This window comes from Dunckerocampus dactyliophorus, chromosome 1 (assembly GCF_027744805.1).
Source record: "Dunckerocampus dactyliophorus isolate RoL2022-P2 chromosome 1, RoL_Ddac_1.1, whole genome shotgun sequence".
Lineage (NCBI taxonomy): Eukaryota > Metazoa > Chordata > Actinopteri > Syngnathiformes > Syngnathidae > Dunckerocampus > Dunckerocampus dactyliophorus.
The window spans coordinates 27,362,943-27,383,535 of NC_072819.1; the positions used below are offsets into that span (position 1 = coordinate 27,362,943).

The 20,593-nt window shown below is 38.9% G+C and overlaps 1 protein-coding gene across 9 annotated transcripts in view; it reads right to left on the reverse strand.

The window, feature by feature from the left end:
* Positions 1–1,029: 1,029 nt before the first annotated feature.
* Positions 1,030–20,593, reverse strand: part of LOC129178015 (contactin-4-like) — a 139,353-nt gene continuing 119,789 nt past the window's right edge. For 4 of the 9 annotated variants that reach the window (XM_054769661.1, XM_054769671.1, XM_054769680.1 and 1 more), the window contains exons 12-21: positions 17,231–17,406; positions 13,834–13,951; positions 12,941–13,099; positions 12,629–12,778; positions 12,089–12,159; positions 10,775–11,009; positions 7,043–7,158; positions 6,247–6,433; positions 5,070–5,182; positions 1,031–4,333 (exon numbers count right to left, since the gene is read on the reverse strand). In XM_054769661.1, the coding sequence (XP_054625636.1) occupies positions 4,067–4,333; positions 5,070–5,182; positions 6,247–6,433; positions 7,043–7,158; positions 10,775–11,009; positions 12,089–12,159; positions 12,629–12,778; positions 12,941–13,099; positions 13,834–13,951; positions 17,231–17,406 (1,592 nt within the window). In that variant the 3' untranslated portion in view covers positions 1,031–4,066. Of the gene's footprint in view, positions 4,334–5,069; positions 5,183–6,246; positions 6,434–7,042; positions 7,159–10,774; positions 11,010–12,088; positions 12,160–12,628; positions 12,779–12,940; positions 13,100–13,833; positions 13,952–17,230; positions 17,407–20,593 lie in introns of all 9 variants that reach the window. The other 5 variants (XM_054769709.1, XM_054769718.1, XM_054769699.1 and 2 more) reach the window with 3 other exon arrangements.

Genomic DNA, 20,593 nt, shown 5'->3' on the forward strand with positions numbered 1-20,593 from the left:
CATGCATTTGTCTTACTACAGCTGGTGAGTAGTCACTCGGGTATGAAAAAGACGCTATTATTTACTGACTGGAGAAAATTATCACTCTGCACACGCCAGAGTGATACTTTCCAAGGCAAAATAAAACACAACAAATTGCATATACAGGGGGTCCCGAAAACACTTACACATTAAATAATTGTAAACTAGGTGTTTATTATAATTCCTTCAATTTTCAACATGTAATAGAATTTACAAACATCATTTTATTGTTTTGTCCCTACCTGTTCTCAAAGTGATGTCCGTTCTAGTCCAGATATTGCTGAACATGCAGTATTTTTAGTAAATACTACCGATAATTATGTAATTCTATTCAAGGATGAAAGAATTTCTCCTTGGGAATAAAAAGTAGCAAAAACAAAATAACAAAAATAAAATACCTAAATAAAAAGGCTTAAACGGACAACCAAAAATACATTTTAAAAATATATATATAATGAATAGAAGGGCTTACAGAGTACATCATTTTTACAGACTGTCCAGACAGCCTGTTGTATGATTTAGTATGAAAATAAATGCAACGTAATACATTTTGTATTGTATTTTATTTTGGACATTATGACAGGGGCCGCACGGTGGCCTAGTGGTTGGCATGTTGGCCACACAGTCAGGAGATTGGGAAAATATGGGTTTGAATTTCCATTGGGCATCTCTGTGTGTGGAGTTTGCAAGTTCTGTGTGAGTGGGTTTTCTCCGGGTACTCCGGTTTCTTCCCACATTCCAAAAACATGCATGTTAGGTTAATTGGCGACTCTAAATTGCCCATAGGTATGAATGTGAGTGTGAATGGTTGTTTGTCTGTATGTGCCCTGCGATTGGCTGGCGACCAGTCCAGGGTGTACCCCGCCTCTCGCCCGAAGTCAGCTGGGATAGGCTCCAGCATACCCGCGACTCTAGTGAGGATAAGCGGCATAGAAGGTGGATGGATGGATGGATGGATGGATGGATTGATGAAATTATGACAAATTGTTTTAGCAACCATTGGTTTTAGCAACGCTATTTGTGTTTGTGAACTACAAATGAATATAATTGTCAACCTTTTTTGCTGTTAATGCTACAAATAGGGCCAAGAACTTAAAAAATGCACCAATATTGTAAATTTGTGAAAGAGGTGGGGGTAAAATATATAAGGCATCTATGGTATTAAAGAAAATGGGACTGAGGAGGACAAATGGCATCATGTTTATTGAAAGCTTGTTGAACCATCACAGCATCCTGCTCACCATTTCCATTGCAATGATTAAATCCATTCTTGGTAACTCTTTACTAGCACTCCATTACAACAGTCGTTATGAAAAACGAGAGAAAGGCGTGTTGCTCGAGCCCACATTGCCCCAAAATATGCTGTAAAGAACAAACGCCGACAAAAAATACGCAGGAATATAAATTAACATAACAACATGGAACCAAATTACAAGACTTAAGGCTCATTTGGGACCTGAGGATTTCTTACAAACAACAATGTGGGTCACTCCTCTCAGCGTGCCGTCATTATGCACTTGGTGAGGAGGGAGGATGATGGAGGAGGAAGGAAGGTAAGATGCCGAATCATCAGCGTTCTTCACAATGGAGTCTCACCATCAACAGGTTTGGCCTTATTATGCTAATGGGTCTCAAACTTTGGTTCCAGTCTGTTTCATGGCCTGACAAGATAAAAGCATGAATAAGATCCAGGTAAAGCCACAGAGGTCCCAAATTGTAGTCGGTCACAAAGCAATGTCAGCAAAGGTTTCATAGAAGATTAGAAAACAAAGTCTGAATTGGAAAAATGTGGTCAGTCTGAAATAAAAGTTCAGTTGTTTCAGTATTTCCAATAAAAGTGCTTCTTGTCTCCATCCAGGAAAGGTCCACAAGTACCACCTCCAATATATCAGAGTGGGCAAATAACAAAAATCCTTTGATCTTTGCAGCTATAAAAAAGGACAGAAGACACAGTTGGGGAAAAGAAGCAGGGGAAAGTGAAGATGAGGCTCCCTGCCTCTTGTCTTTGACTGGCTGATTCTTCTCTTGATGCAAGCCTGCGGTGCCGGATTCTTGCCGACGTTTGTCATAGTGCTGTCCTGGCCATGAGGATGAGAGCAATGAGGCTGGCCAGGGGGAGAGAGGAAGACACGGGGGCTGCTCCCATGGCGATGGAGCCTGAAAAGCACAAATGTGTAATGCCTGCACAATTTTATGAGATCCACTACAAGAACTGTATCGAATATGTTGCCTTTACAATGATAACAATACTCAGTTTGACTTAAAACTGTCAGAAAGGAATCTATCACTCTAGCATTATGTTTATTGTTGTGGTAGAATTACTGCATCATACTGTTTAGAATATTTTAACAATTAGTTAAATAAAGACACTTGCGCAGTGCTACAAAACACAAACTAAAATTAGCAATTTATAATTCAAACTATGTCAAAAATCAGTGGTGTGCCGTCAGGGCCATCAAAGCCTTCTCTGATGGCCTAAGCACTAACAGAAACACAGACCTACAATTTAAATTGTATCTATTCCATGAAATTATTATGTATCATTAATATGTATTGATTTATTCCCAACAGTCTTATTACCGTAAGTTCCGGACTATAAGCAAGCTGGATCAAGTGTAGAATTACTACAGCTTCTGCTTGGACCGTGGCAGCTGCTGAACTCCGATGGACAAAAAAAGCATCTCATGTCTCACTCATGGGAGCTAAGAAGTGATGCTGGGAACATCGAGTGTAGGTAGGTTTGCAAGGTTTGCCGTGTGTCTTTCTGTGCAAATATCCTGTGTTACACTTGGAGCTTACAGATAAGTGTGGTCTATGTTAGCCTATGTATGTTTTTTCTCCTCTTTAAAGTTGTTGTGTGTGGCTCATTCAGGTGTGCTCAATTTACGGTATATTCATTTTGTAGCGTGTGTCGTGGTTACACTGCTTCCAGTATGTATGTGTACGTTAGATTTTTTTTTTCCAATTATATTTCAGATTATGTGTGTTGCCAGATTCAACTCACAGGAGCTGTGACCTCACAGGGCCCACAGCGATGTCGACATTGTTCTGTCCTCTGATTAGTTGAGGCCTGAAAGTCTATTCCATAAGACTCAAAGGTACCAGCGTCCTTGAATGCATCATCACATGAACAGTGCAATTGCTCCTGTTCCAACATGAGGGAAGGAGACAGACACTGAGTTGTTAATCGTTCTATGTGAGTGTGGTCTTCCAGACCAGTCGTGACGAGTGAGTGCAATGTACAGTATTTGATTTCATTTTGTATATTCTTGTCATGTTTTAGATAAATATTGATTGTGAACTGCTCCAGATGGTGAGGTTTGGAGTTTTTTAGGCACAATGCATAATGTATGGTATGTATGGTTAACTGGTTTGTTGCTTTCGTAATAATGATATTCATCCCCAATGATTCTGTAATGCCACGCATTGTTATATTGCATCTTTGTATATCACTGAGGGTTTGTATAATTGTGACATGTTAGCGGTGGTATTACGAGGTGGATTGGGTCACTTAAGTCCCCACTGAAGGCCCAGGTACAAAATGCACTGCCTGCCACTGAGCATCATCATATCTGAAAAGGCACAATATTGATACAACACTCCCACTCGCCACTAGATGGCTCTAGTGTGTCACCTGACTCACGCCAATTATAAGCGTAGCAAAAAACATAACAAACTTAACATTACTGAAGGAAAAAAAAAACATAACTTTCTTCTTCTGTCTGTAATAAGGCTGGACTTTTTACCACATTTCCTTCAATTACAGTAGGGACAATTCACATTGAGTGAATATATAAAGTATCATTTATTTTTAATGGGATGGGTGAATCACTCTAAATGTTCCGAACTCTTGCTTTGATTCCAGTGTTGTATTGAGCAGAACAAGGTCTGCGCAGATGTAATGTTGCTCAATTCATATTTGATATTCTTCCTGATTATCATGGCCATCTCTGCTCTGAAACATCTCTCTTGTCAAGTTTTGTTTAAAAAATTGTCTCTGTCATTTTTTAATGAAGTCACTATGAAGCTAACTTTACGTCGTACTTTACAGTAAAAGTAAATTCACATTTTTCCAATGAAATGATTCCATGTGAAGCAGGACGTGGTTCTGTTTACATGTTTCAGTCTCAGGGACTATCCAACCTGCTAACTTGGGGATTGTAATCTGCCGGCTGCTGATGCCTTCCCCGCCTTCACTGAAAGGTTTGATCTGGATGATGTAATCCTCGTGGACGGGCAGAGACAACTCTAAGGATGTGCTGTTGGTCTCCACCACGCTAGGATGGCTGTGTTTGTCCTGGCTGTACATCACCTACAGAAGAACACAGCGTGAAAGGGGACAAGGTCAGTCCAGGAAACAGAGAATAAGGTTCTAATGACTATGGAGTAACATGTCATGTGTCTTTCAGGATGGATTGTGAGCCAGAAGATACATTTCATCTTACTTACTTGCACTGAGATCCAGTACAACTGTTTAAAAGGTTTGTCAGTGAAGTATTTTTTAATGGTATATTTATGGTGGAGTTTGTAGTTTTCAGTTTCTGGAAAAACTGGAGCCTCAAGTCAAAAGAAACATCGTAAATAAGATTAATCCACTTGGTTCCGATGTCCTTTGTGGCTGGGAGATGATGTCATGATGTGTGATGATCTGTGCGTCCAACAATACTGCAGCTATGTTCGCGTTTGCCTTTGACGTGATAGTGATTGTGTGTCGTCGCTTAAAGACAATCTTTGTTCAGGGCGTAGTAAGTTGTGCGGGTGGTCTTATGTGTAAATACACACACATCTGAACAGCTCGTTGACGTTTTCTAACATGGGCAGCTCACAAAAAAAATTACCTGATTGTTTAATTTTAGACTTGATGGTTGGGCAGGCACTCCAGAAATATGTGTACAAGTAATTACAAAGAGAGTTTGCAGTAATATGTCCCCTCTCAGTAAAACTATTACTCCGCTTCTGTCTGCATTGAGCTTCTTTTGATATTAATTTAGCCACTTGTTAAAGAATCTAAAGAATCTCTTGGTAAAGAATAAGCTTTCAGTCATTACCTTATAACCTGTAACTTCAGACTCATTCTCCAGAGCGTGTACTTGATCCCACCGCAGCATGACTTTGGAGTTGGAAGTGTTCCACATGATTTTAACGGGGGCTTGACTGGGCGCTGTTGTGTGAGAGTTGGGATGGGAGACGGGAGGCAGAGGTGTTAGTGAGAGTATAAAAACAACAGGCCAGACAATCGATACACATTAAAGTCAAGAAGCAACTCAGCATGAAGGATATTTCTCATTAACAGCTGAACAGTGACTCGGGAGTGAGAGTAAGAGTCTTTGTTTGTGAGAGGGATGACGTGAGGAAGCACATGGTCTATAACATAGCAACACCACCGTGATGATGAATTTCTCTTATTGACAAAGTAAACATGGAGTGCTACCATGTCCCACAGTTCTTAAACATTACTCATTGTTGCATATGCATGCCTTCATGTCAGCATGTTTGCCTAAGCAAAATCGTTTTCTCAAATGTAAATTGCGAGCTAAAGAGCTGGTTTAGCAGAACACCTAGGATTGAATGCTGAGTAGTCATGTAGTTGCTTTATGAAAATTGGCAAAAAAGCATGCATAGTATGGCATAACACTGACTGCCAGATCTTCTTTGAGCATCACTCGCATGATGGAGGAGACAGACCGTTAAATTAGAAACAAATAATAAACTGACAACGTAAAATAGCGAGTGGCGGATGCTACATGACTTATACTCCTACAGTAAAACAAGATAAAATCCAGAGGCATGGCCATCAATACCAAATTGAACTATTAACCTTCATTAATTTTAAACAGAAATGAGAGAATGGTACAAAACCGTTTATATCTAGAATACTCATTGGAAGCAAATGGAGTAAGGTTCCTCAGTGGGGCAAAGTTGGCGCATTGGAAGCTCTTCAACTCTTTAACCTCAATTTCCCTTGGGACCAATAAAGTATCTATCTGCCTGTGTTATCGGCTGCTCAATTCAATGTCGCATCACATACAGGTATGTCAATAGTAAGTATGTTGGATTATTACAAGTAACAAAGTTAAGTCGTTCAGCTTGGACCTTCCGAAAATGTTGTATTGCTACCCTTTACAACAATAACACGTTTACTTGGATAAAAAAAGACAAAAACAGCAACAGACACATCAGTAAGCACATTAGATATCCGCTATGTAATATAAAAGAAGTTCTTACGAGGTTTTTTGGTGGTGACATTGACTATGCTGCTCGGCGGTCCTACTCCGGCACTGTTATAGGCCCGCAGGGACATCAAATAGGTACTGCTGCTCTCGAGATCCCTGATGAGTACTGATGTCTTATTACCCGCCGTCCTAATCACGCTGGCTGCTTCCTGTTTCTCCTTCACCCTCCAGTGCTGCAACTATAAAAAAAAAAAAAAAAAAAAAACACACAACACAAATGTCACTACAGGTGGTCCTCGGGTTACGTCGTTTTGACTTCCGCCCTTTACGTTACGTACGCACCCCCATAAATGAATGAATCAACCCCCTTGGATAAAAGTAAGGAGTTGTTCTCTTTTTATTACGGTTTAATTTTATTCTTGTGTTTTATGTTTTTATTGCTGTATTTTAGATGTCCTTTATGTGTACAGTGTGAGTGACTTAGGAGTTAATTCAGGTTCAATTTAGGTATAAGATTTGACTTTTGACTCAAAACTTGCCATGCATCACATTCTAGTAATGGAAGTCATACATAAGCAGAGGACTACCTGTATACTGTACCGCATCTGCAACCTATGTACGTTATACAATAAATGAGAAGTAGTGATGGAAAATAAATGATGTGATTAAAAAAGTGCAAAAAACTGCAAACAAGACTTCACATGAGAAGTTTGCTCACTGTGCATTTATATTGAAATATCCTGAAGGGTGGTTGACATCATCAATAAACACATGGTCCTCCAAAAGTTTTCCAAAGAAAACTATTTATACTGTTTGTACTATTGCGTGTGGCCATGTGTTGGTTTGACCTCATAGCCCAGAATGCGTCTGCGGTTGTTGCTCCAGGCCAGTGGCTTCCAGGTGACCTCCACCTCCGACGCTGATATACTTTTTGCTCTCAGCCTCCCTGGTGCTCTGCTGGGCTCTGAAAAGTACACAAAGGACAGTCCAGACAGAGATGAACAACAACAAAGAACGACATTTTTAGGGGTTAATAAGTCACTGAAAATAAGATGGGCTTGTTTGGCCTTTCATCTTGCCAGCATACAATTCAATGTTCTGTAGCTTTGTTAATGTAGTCCAAAGACAGCCATAATTAGCGACCTGGTTGTAAAATACTGGTGCAAGAAGTTAGTGTTGAGTTTGGAAATGTCATTTGGTGAACTGAATTGTTGTGACTCTTTGATGCACTGTGTGGACGCTCCAGCGACCGTATCTACCGAAGCTAAGTAGCTAGCCAGCTAGTGGAGGCTAGTGTAACCAACTGGCAGGACGGTGACACAGCGAAAAAAAACGCCATTGGCGTTTCAACGCTCTCAATCTTTAGAAGCAACGTTTCAGGGCTCTCGATGCTCGAAAGGGATCTTTCAGCAATGTCGATGTTTTGCAAGACCCACCGTAACAGGCCTGCAACGTTGCTCTAAAATCAAGGATCCAGGAGTACAGTTGACTGAAGGTGTGTGAGTGTAAAACGCCGCCATTTCGCGAACCGACTGCTCGTACGGTGAAAAGGTATGCATGTTGCATCAAAGCATTACTGACTGTTCCTCACAAACCAGCTTCATCTGCTCAGTACAGATACCTTAACTTCCAATATATTATGAGATTGACAGTGGAGAACGCCTTTGCGAATTGACTCATCCTAAGTTTCTTAATAAGTGTACTTTCCCCTTAATGGGTTATCCCTGGTGGCGCTGAGAAATGTGACATCCTAAATCCCTAATATAATCAAAACATCTATTAGCTGAAGAGTTGTTGCAATAGCCTGAAAAGTGTCACCAAACAAACACTAACCCAGTGTTTTCTTTTTATAAATGTGAGGTGCGCCTTTCTGCCATCAGAGGATTCAAGGAACTTTGCATGGACATGTTTATGCAGTGACAGAAACTCCTGAAAACCGATGAGATGTTTTCAAGAATCAAGTCAGTTTATTCAATTAGTGTTAAAATAAAGTCATTTCATTGCTATTTCTATTGCTATTTCAAAGCTTAAAGTGGCCCACAATTGAATCTGAATATGGATCAATTGTGGGCTGAGTGTAATTCCGTTATTTAAAATGTATTTTCTAAAGATGTTAGAAAGATGCAACGATGTTTGTTTTCTCCATAAAATCTTAAAGCCCTTTTTATGCCTACATTGACAATGCAAGCAGGCAATGTTTGGTGTTACAAAGTTTTGTGGTTACAACGAACTCCCATAAATGACTAATACTGTACAAAAAGAAATGGAGAACAAGTTAGTATGTGCGTGTGGTGGAAGAATATATAATAACACGTAGTCGTGCGTCGCTACACTGAGGAAAGACATGACTTTTGTTTTTTTTGTTTATAGTTAACTTGTTAACTTTAACCTCCATTGTGTCCCTCAAATGTGAGGCAGACTCCTGATCGCATTGCCTCATGGAAAAGGAAAGTGACAATAAAAGAATGTGAAACTAGAGGAAAGACAATTTCTGTGGAAATTGCGCGTGAATGCATGAGCTGAATGAAGGGTCAAAGGGGAAGAAAAAACTAAATGAGCACGAAAGTCTAAGCAGAAAGAAACCAGCCAAAATATAAAATAGCACTAAGATAAGTCTCTACTTATGAAAACGGCTGAAATGCTTCTATGTTAACGTTAGCATGCTAACAATGCTGACATGCTAATGTTAGCTTGCAATGTTTTTTTAGAAAAAAATGATAATTTGGAACGGTCATTTTGAAAGTCCCAAATGAGTGGAATAGTTTTCATTTCGGAATGGTTGGAATTGGTTGAGAAATGTGCGAAAGGTGGAAGTTTGAAAAATGGCCCATGCATTTTCAATGGAAAAAATGCTGTGGAATTTTTGGAAAATCTGGGAATCTTTTAAAAATCTGAATAGATAGCTAACTATTCCCGCATGAGTTGAACGATTTGATGCTTTCATTTTCAATGGGAAAAAAATCTTCAGTGTTCGCAATGCTAACACGGTTCCAACATGCTACTACGCTAATGTGAGCATGCTAGCAATGCTGAAACGCTAACTGCTAGCATACTAACACGTAGCATGATAACACCCTAACCGATAACTCTAACCACCAAATGGTGGATGTTTCGCCTTTAACAGTAAAAAGGATGTTAATATTAGCTATGCTAACATGCTAACACCTGACATAATAGCACTAAGTGTTATATAGGTTTCTACTCATGTAAACAGCAAAAATGCTACTATGCTAATGTTAGCATGTTAACAATGCTAGCATGATAACATTAGCATGCTACCACATAGCATGATTTGACTTGAAGTTTTCCTGTAAATCTGTACTCGAAAAAGGCTCCTATGCTAGTGTTAGCATGGTGACATGCTAACACCTAGCATAATGCAATTATGAAAATGCCTAAAAATGCTAGTACGCTACTGCTAGCATGCTAGCACATAGCATGATAGCACCCTAAACGATAACCTTAACTCTAACTCTAACCACCAAATGCTGGAGGTTTTGCCTTTGACAGTAAAAAACACGAGGAAAAGCTAATCGGCTTCTAACGACGCAAGCCGGTTCTTGTTTCAAAGACCCAGTTCTAACAGCCGATTGGTTCGCGATTGACACATCACTACGTGCAGTTTAGGAGTGACAGACAGCTTAGGAGGGGCGCCTGGGGGAATCTTCAAAGAAAAGGCTCACACCGTACGCTGTATACCAAACATTTTTGCCAAAAAAAATTTTTATTTCAGCATTCTCTCTTGATGTCGTCCGAATTGGTTGAGAAATGTGAGAAACATGGAACTTTGAAAAATTCCCCACTCATTTTCAAAGGGGTAAAAACATCTCAGAAAATGCGGACTTGTGGAAAATCTGGGATGGTTTTGAAAAATCGGAATAGATAGCTAACTATTCCCGAATGGGCTGAGAAATTTGATGCTTGAATGGTTTGAATCGGTTGAAAAATGAAGGAGTAGTTAGAGGACAAAAAAACGTCAGGAATATATTAAGAATTCTATTCTAATTAAATAGAAAAAAATGGCACAGCATTTTATAAGTGGAGAACTGCCGCCCAACATGGCTGCATGCTTGGTCTAAGCCGCTCTTCTGTCGCGACCATCATCAAGGATAATGATAATAACCTTGATGTGAAAGGATCAGTGATAACTAAGCAGCCTTGTGGTTTCATTATTGAGACTCTGCTCCCAATAATAAACTTGTCACTCCCTCCCATGCAATGAATTGTTCTAATTTATTTTCTTACACAAATTCAATACAATCATTGAATGCAATCATTAAATGAAACCGTAATTCTAGGTTTCATTTAATGATTTTATTCAATCATTTTATTTCTGTATTTTATATGTCCTTCATGTGTTTTGTACACAGTGTGAGTGTTAATTTAGGTATAAGTTTTGATTTTGATTTACACTAAAACTTGATTTACAATGCCATCATAGGAACGTAACTCTAATGCGTAGACAGAGGATCTCCTGTATAGTATGACAACCTTTGAGGGGAAACTCATTGTCCCACTCATTGAAAACTGCTTATTCTGAGGCTATATTGTGTGTGTGTTGCTTAACTTGTTGTACATACCTTCCTCTGCTGAGTAGATGGTAGCCACTGGACTAAAATGCCCCTCGCCATTGTTGTTGTATACCCCAACTTTGATTTGGTAAGGGGAATAAGGAGGGATGCTCTCGTTCTTAAACACGTATCTGGAGGCATCAGGGGATGTGACAGCAGCCTGCATCCAGCCCTGTGTGCCAAGTGGGCGGAAGGCCACCACATAGCCAAAACCGGGGCCGCTCTGCAGCTCCTCTGGAACAGGCTTAGAAGAGATGAGGTGAATCAGAGGGATGACTCAAAAGTAGGGATGCTCCAAGACGTGATCAGCATATGCTGATAAATGCCTTTCAAAGCCGATCACAAAAACTGATTGCCGTGCGGCTGCGACATGACAATTCATGTCATGGCAACACAGACATGACATGAATGTGCATGTGTGATGTGTGTTGTGTCACGTAGGGTTGACAATACAAAAAGGAACGTACTTTTTCCTGTATTGCTGCGAGAATCAACACTAGTGTGTAAAACCGCAGTGGTTTCACTTTGAAAGCTTGGCACAGGCTACACCAATCAATGCCAGTGTGTTTGATCACTCCCTTGTCAAACCTATCGGTGTTCCACTTCTCTTGCATCTTTCTATACATGCTCTGTCTTACCGTCCGCAGCTAACCACCTAGCATCTTGTCTTTGGATTTCAAATGTGACTTTTTACCACAATGACATTTTGTTTTTAAAACAAACAAGCAATGTGGTTAGTTTGGAGCTCGTTTTTCTCCCACGGGGAAGTGGATATTACGTCCATCGTGTCTACTGGTGTCATTTTCCCATACTGTATGTCTTGTCCTCCAAACACTGTTTGTGTGTTGTTGTTTAAGGAACATTACCTATTAGCCAGGGACCCTTGGAATTGTCTAATGGCGGCCCTGACCAATAGCACTCTAATAAATACATTGAAAAATGTACAGTTAACCCTGTGATCGGTATCGGCATCGGCTGATCTCACCTATGGATTATCGGAATCGGCAGCATAAAACACTGATCGTAGCATCCCCACAAAAGGTGATCTTAAGACTTATTAATACCTAAAAACACACTATTGCAACATAAAGAACAGGGCTTAGTGTTAAACTGAACTTCTGATGAACTTCCAAGTATTTATAACCCTGCATAAATACCTTTATCCTGAAGTGTAAAAAAGTCAAGTATCCTAAGAGAGCATGCATTTTAATCTTTGTTGAAATTCCCAATTTGCATTACAAGGCAGTAAACATGTACAGAATTGCATTTGAGGAAAACACAAAGGCATTGAAGTCACACAACAATATGACTGAATGTGTTTACCTCCCAAGTGATGACCAGTTCTGAGCGTCCTCCACCACCACCATTCACTCTAGCCGGAGTCACCCTTGGAACTGTCATGGAAAAAGGATTACACATCTTTTAATTTCAAACTTAAGATAATAGACTTCCGCTCAGTCTATCCTCCTACAGTGTGTTGGGTTTTCATCAGCACAGTCAGAGTGTGGGATTGACTGTGTTTAAAATCTGCAAAGGCAATGTATGTATAATTTTAAACCACATCAACCATTTTATTAAAGTATTTTTGTCTTTCCACACAAAGACGTGTATTGTCGACTGAAATGGTACATACAAAATAACCAACAACTGAAATTTCAGTTTACTCATCTTTTTTTTCCCTTAAAAATCTCTAGACACAGGCAAAGTAACGGTGCCCCAAATCAGTATACCAGTAAATTCACTGCATTATTACATGTGGGTCCAATGCTGTGTTTGTGAGTTTCTCCATATTTAATCTGCATAAGTACTAAATCAGCAGATGTTGGCGGTGAGAGCATGTTATTGCTATGTTCTGGTACGTACGCATGGCCTTGGTGCGGGCCTTTCTGGAGGCTTTGCTGGGCTCTCCTGTTCCAATGCTGTTGGTTGCCAGTACTCTGAACTCGTACTCCACCCAGGGGCTTAAGTCTGTAACAGTGGCTGACAGCTGTTTCCCCCCAAGCAGCTCAGGAACTACGAGACATCACACCAAATTACCTTTCATCACAACCCTGAATGATCCGCCTCTGAGCTGTCAGTAAGGTTTTTATGTCTTTCATACGTGACTTTTCAAAAGGAGACCTGTGCCACCTCCTCCTCCTTCTCCTTTTAAACTGTCAGATGAACCCAACCTACCGGTGGTAACTGCCTGCCAGCCGAGAGAGAAGGGCGACCTGGCCTGGATGGTATAGCTGAGAATAGGACTGTGGTTTTCCATCCCAAGTCCCCATGTCAAAAATGCAGTGGTCTCTGTCATCTCTGTCACTTGACAGTCCACAGGGGGGCCCGGAGAACCTACAGGGATAATTAGCCCGTTGTTTATAGATGTGGTATTGTGTTATCATATCTCCATGATAACACATACAGACAACACAAGCTAGTCCCGGCACAGTGCAGTATAGATAAAAGTATGCAAACACTATTTTTTGTTTTAAATGGTGACAGTTTGAGCCTTTTTCCAGACCTTGGTAAAGTGGTGACACATCCAAAATAACTTGACTTACGAACAATTGTTTTAATTGATTAGCGTAGGTTCTGTAGTTGTTTAGAAATGGCTCCAAAAGACTTTGGCAATGTTTAAAACGTGTAATTACAATTGTCCGTCTTAGAGTTCCTTGGACTTTCCAGTGTGTCAAAAAAATCCCTCTATGCTGACAAAGAGAAACTACAAGGTGCAGCTTGTATGATAACTAACAAGCATGATAACTAACAAGAACTTAATAGGGATTGGCCTTGTCACTGCTGTCAATGTTAAGAGGTATTCTGGAACCTTCAGCTTCACCTATTATGGTGGCGTATGAATATGTTTGATTATGTCCATATACTTTTTGCACTGTGTGGATAACAGAAAATCCAAAATAAATCAAAACATTTTAACAGTCACTGAAGATTTTCGCTGTATAATCATTCCATCCTGGAAATAGAATACTTCCAAGAAATATTATATATCAAATTCTATATATCTATATATCAAATTAATTAAAAAAATAATCATGGCAATGATAAATGTCTGTAGACTTCATCCTTACCTCGAACCACCACATCAGTGGCAATAGACACACTGTCCACCTTCGTCTGAACAGCACATGTATATTTTCCAGTATGCCTTAGCTGAATATTTCTGATCATTATATCACCGGCAGAGCGCTGTCAAAGAAGATGATAGAGAAAACACCAAAAATATAAAAAAAAAGCAAATTAAGCATAACATTTTGGTGCAAAATGATATAAATTACTATATTTTCCGGACAATGAGTCACACTTTTTTTCATGGTTTGGCAGGTCCTGTGACTTTTATGTTTTTTTTCACACTAACAGCATCGAAAGGGTGCTCTAGGCTTGTGTTCCAGTATCTGCTACTCCTATCACTCCTGCACCACTGAAAATTTACAATGGAAACAACAACTTATAAAGACAACTGAGGCCCTGTCCACACAAATACGGATATTTTAAAACTGCATATTTTTCTATGCGTTTTGGCCTCTTATCCACACGCATACAGAGGTTTTTGTTCTTAAAAACAGAGCTTTATTAAAGCCAGGGTGAAGGCTTTAATAAAGAACATGTTTAATCTATTTTCAGTTTTATTTTCAATACATTTTGCTGACAAATGTGAAATACTGAAAACTAAAGCTACTTCACTAGCAGTCGACATGTAGCTTCTACTGTACATCGCCATGTTTGTTATGATATGTCAACGAAAATGGTGTCATCGGCGCCTCTGATTGGTTAAAACTGCCTTAACAGTCTATGGCTGCAGCGCCCCCCTTACTTTGGCATGCGGATGACAGCCACAGATGCCCCAAAAAGAAAATCATACTCTGCAGGTTACAAGCTGCAAGTAGTGAAATATGCAGCCGAAAACAGTAATCGAGCAGCAGAAAAAAGTTTGGAGTGAACAATAAATGTATGAGGGACTGGCGAAAAGCGGAGGATACTGTAACTGCAATGAAGAAAACAAAGCTAATCGCGGGCTAAAAGTAGATGGCCACAGCTAAAGAACACGTTCACATGGGTACTTGAACAACGTGCTGTCGGGAGAGGCTTGTCAACAGTGCAGTTACGTCTCCACGCCCAGGTAGGTGCAAGGCGATGAATATAGATGACTTTGCGGGTTGTTTAGGCTATAGTTATTTTAATAACTATGTGACGTTAACACACCACCTATTCATGTTATGTTAACAGATGCCTATTTAACCTGTTGTTCTCCAACTTATAGTCCAGTGTGACTTATATATGTTTTTTTCCTCTTCATTGTGCATTTTTGGCTGGTGCGACTCATACTCCTGAAAATACGGCACTTTAAATATAAGGTCAATGTTTTTGTTTGGTATTCAATTTGTGATATTTTGGTAGTGAAAGTATAGTTGCATATACCTAGGGACACAACATATAATCATTTTACAATCAAGTAGAATTTTGTGTGGATTTGAAAAGCTTCTTTAATTGTCATTCTGCCTATACGTCAGCTTTTTACTGTTCAACCAATATTCAAAGTCAAATGCCTTTTAACTTTAAAATGTTATAAAAACGGCAGTTTTAAAGAAATTGAGAAAAAAAAAGTTTCACTGCAAAGAAAACAATAAATGTAGAATATTCAGATTATATACAAAGAAAAAACACCAGGCTTGTTATTTTATTAAATGACAGGAATTCATCCAAAATATAGTGTTATTAAGTTAATATTATTACAAACCCAAATAAAATAAAGTTACATTATGTGACCAGTACACACCATTTAAATGAAGTACTGTATATTCATATTACTAATTGTACAGCAGAAACTGCAATATCATATCATGGTCATTACTTGCTCGTATAGTTACCATCATTATTGATCATTATCATTATCGTATATAACTACATTTTCCATTTATCGTTTCAAGGAGCTTGCCTCATTATGTTCCCGCCATATGACTCCACTAACTATGCAACATGTCAGTGACTTGATTGCAGTGGGGTCAAGTGTTTAAATGAACTGCAGAGCAACACATATTATTAGTCTCTTATTGTCCATTATCATGTTGAATGCTAAAAAAAGATACCAGCACATCATAATTGCTTAACCTCTTTAAGAGAGAAACATTGGTATTATATGATCAAGTGTTATACATAGCAGAACATTGCATCATGAACTAATTGGTTGCTTCTTTTGTCAATAGAGAGCCCTAAACCTTTCTTTCTTATCTGTATGATAACTAACAAACAAGCAATTAATATGTTGCTGCCTGAAGTATGTGATGAATTAAAACGCAGAGATGGAATAAATAAAACGTGTTACAGAAGACCACGTACTGTAGCTTACTCACGATAAGCTACACTCAACATCAGTTAAGCGTAAAATGAATCATACTCCATGCTCGTGATTTTTTTTAAAGTTGTTGAATGGGTGGAACAGGACGATGTTAAAAAGTTATGCTGGAAATAATGAAAAAATATGTGCCATCGTGGACAGTGTTTATTTGTGGCATCACAGTAAATGAATAATAATGTATTCATTCATTACACAAGATGTAACCTGACAGTTTGAGGGAAGAGGTGCTGCCAATTGATTGATATTAGTATTGATAATTAAGCGCTGGACAATACCAGTATATCGGAGATCGGTAAGAAATACATCAACCATTTCTAATAATAATAACATAGGGAACCCTTCAAAATAATCACAATCTCTGAAACTTGGATTAATGCCGACAAGGGCACGGGCATTGAGCTGGAAGGTTATGACATGAACTGTGTCAATAGGAACAATTAAAGTGGAGGAGTGGCTGTGGATGTTGACAAAAATGTGAACTACAAAGTGGTACAAAGTACATGTCATTTGCTATTGATAAATTCTTAGAATGCATAACCATTGAAATCTGTAAAGAACAAAGCACAAATGTATTAATAAGTTATTGATATGAACACCTAAGTCAAGCCCTGAAATATTCGAGGACTGGATCAAAGCACCCTTCACAGACATCAGTCAAAAAATAATCTTCGTATGTGGAGATTTCAATATTAATCTTCTGAATCCAAATAAGCAAAGCAGAATAGATGACTTTATATACTGTATATAACGCCTAGTGATGGTCTGCTTGTTATATTACTGTCAGCCTGTCCCAATAAATGTGCGGAATTATGAGGCTAAGCCTGTCTCCCTTGTTTTTTCTTCTGTCTTTGAAGCGTACCATGGCAGTATGAATGAATATACTGTATAATGCTAACACTAGAGGTACTTCTATCTTCTAAATGCAATTTAACACAAAAGTTGGCCAGAAATAAGAATGGTTGCTTTGCTGTATCTTCAATCTTTTACTAAATACAGAACTTTCCAAGTACTTTTTTGCTTTTGTTTCAATAACTCAATCATACTGTCATTTTTGTCAAGTAATGTTTGTGCGCTACTTTCACAGACAAAAACAAGGGTAGGGGTGCACTTACCCCACCTACTCTTTCAAAATAAGCCCCAGTGCTACCAAAGTGGATGAGCTGCTCGTTGAAGAACCAGGTGAACTTGAGGTCCAGTGTGGGGTCATGATACACTTGGCATGGCAGCACTATGCTCTCCCCCACAGTCACATCCAGATGACCAGCTGGGCTGGTGATCACAGTCGACTCTGGAAGCATGGAGTAGTGGTTCAGAACAATGCTAAATAAGGTATTGTCCTTTCACTCATGATTGACATGTTTTTTTGAATGGCTATATTTTCTGGATAAACATAAATCTTCCTCTCTCAGCTCACTTACGTTTTTACTTACTGCTCCATTTTTATAACATGTGACCAGAACAGCAAAAACATGCCACCTTTAAAAAAAATATATATTTTTTTCAATCCTGTCCCAGATATTCAGCCAGCTCGGAATAAATTACATTTGGCCTGCCAGTGAGCAAATATTGCATCTCTTATGTGAGTTGAATAAATTAAAGCATGTTCCTATATATCACTGTGCAGCTGCAGTGGTGAAGAAAAAAACACACTTTGATCCAATCTATCTGAAAAAACTTTCCCTGTGGTTGCATTTCACTTTTGGCATTTTCTGCATCAACATAATCTTTAGCCTGTCTCACATGGTTGTCTAATTTAACAGCACAAAGGAGATAAAACAGCAGAGGCTGAGAGTCCAGTCCGTGGTGAATTATGCATGCATGCCGTAAGTGTCTAATAGACAATGGAGTCAATGCAGCATGTCGGGGAGTAAAGGTCTATATTCAGCACTGTCAAAACAAGGCAGGTTGTTTATCTCATAGCAGCTAAGGAGAACTGGCTGGTTGTGGCGGTGCATTCTAGGTGAGTCCGGGGAAAGTTTCAGACCTAGATGCAAAATGAGAGCAACTTTCTGCCCCTGATAGCAGAGCTGCCACACTCATTTCCTTGTTATGACTGCGGGGGAAATCACAAATTGGCTCCCTCATTCACAACATACATGCACATGATAATCCTCATTCGGTACAGTTCTGTTTTCGCAACACATAACAGACATTTTTTTCAACCTGGATTTTAATAATGCCATCACAATTTGCATAGAAATTGCTGCAAATTGTGTGGTTACGCCTCAGTGTGTTCATTCTGATGAAGTAGTGCCTAAAATGCTATGTTTGCAGTTTAATTTCTCATTTGAGATGAATGCAGCACTGACATGAACTCCTGATGAAATCACAAGCATGATTTACATCCTGGAAGCAAGGGATATTGCAATTACCTATAATTAACTAAACAGTAGGAGCTTGTAACCAAAAACTGCTTAACTGGAGCTATTGAGGTTAATTAGTTGCATTGAGCCCTCGACAAATGTAGAGGATTATGTCAAAATAAGAGTTATTTGTAATAAGGTTTCCCTTTGGACAAAACTCATGATGAATTTGTAATGTGATAGTAGAAAATAATACTTATTAAATAATTCACTGTACTCTTTTAAAGAGTATCATGGAGACATTAAAACAAAAAAAAAACATGAGAAAAAAGTTGTACAATTACCAAAACATCACAACATATACATATCCAATATATACACGCACACTCACACACACACACACACACGTATATGCACATACACACACACACACACACACACATAGGCCTGTCACGATAATCGATAAATTGGTTAATCGAACAATTAAAAAACGGTTTCTAAGGCAAATGCCACATCCCCAGTGGGAATATTTCAGTTTTAAACAGAACGAACAAGGTGAGCGCATGAACACCGACAAACTGAAATGTCGCATTTGTTCGAAAGTAGTGACGAGTAAGCAGAGGAATACGACCAACTTGTATGCAAACCAAAAAAGGTGGAAAGGAGCCTTCGTCCCGACAGTCAGTCAGTGTCGCTCGTTTCATTGCAAAAGAAATGCAATATTTCGGGAAATGTTAAAAATGTTTTGACAGACAGTACGATTTGCCTGGGGAAACGTACATGTACAACATGTCACAAACAGCAATTCCTGAACTGTATAACCGAGTGAAAGGAGACGGGTTTGAAGGACATCAGAAACATTGCATTTTACTCTGTCCAGCTCAAATGTGGCCCCTACTTTAGTTTATCAATACACTACATAACAGTGTGAGTGTTTTTTCCTTAACAGAGACAGAGTACATTTTATTCTAATTTAGTTTTTTGTCTTTTTTTGGTTTAATTTATGTTGTTTCTTTAATTTATTTAAAAGGTCTTGACATTCCAATTACAATGTTAAATACTCTTCAGAAATTAAAGTGTATTGCTCTTGATACTATGTACTCTCTTTATTATGTATGCCATATAATTAATGAAAAAAAATATGTTGTCAATAATATCGATTGTCGACAATAATTTGTAGGACAATTATTGACAATTAGCGATAAATACATATATGTGTGTGTGTGTGTGTGTGTACAGTATATACACCTGTACATACAACACTTTTTCATACCATTGTATATATACAGTATCTATATTAGGGGTGTAACGATTCATTCACTACATCGATGCATTGATTTATATTCCTGCGATTCTACTACATCGATCTAGATTCTCAAGTTTCCATTCAGGACAATTGAATCGATATTAGGAAATTAAGCATTGGATATAAGCACAGCAGGCTTTATATGCATGTGCTTTTTTAGCACTTTTAATGATAAATACGTTAGACGTTACAGTCTGCCTCTCTGTGACGTCATTGTATTCCGCAGTGGCGAACTTTTGGCGGACGATTTTGGGGCCTAAGGCGAATATAGCCAGGGGCCCTCTTCATATGTTCTTTCAACACAAATAAGCAGGAAAGGCAGCCTCAAAGACCCCTACCAATATACTGTACAAGCTTGCACTAAATGAATAAAGAATAAAGTTTCAGATGTAAAACCAATGTATGTCAAAATGCCAGATATTTATTTTTGAACAAAAACAACCCAGACATCATCACAACAGACGTGTGTGTGTGTGTGTTTCAGAGAGAAAGAGACTGTGTATGTATTGAGGGTGAAGATGAACATTTACAATGTAACAAAAGCAATTACTAAACAGTATATGCCAACAGTCATAAAGTGTCAGGAGGAAGGCATGGAAATGGGGAGAAATCAATAGTTTGCAAAGATGACTTATGTTTATATGTGTGAGCTAGAGAGACAGAAACTGGGGGAGTTTGTGTTCAAGGACAGAGGGGGTGTTCATGTGTGTGTCAGAGAGACATTATTTAGACATGAATACTGTGAAGCAACTAAGGTGTAGAGTGCTTCAAAATATGTATGTCCAAATAATTTCCATCCATCCATCTATTATGCCGCTTATCCTCACTAGGGTCGCGGCTATGAAGGAGCCTATCCCAGCTGACTT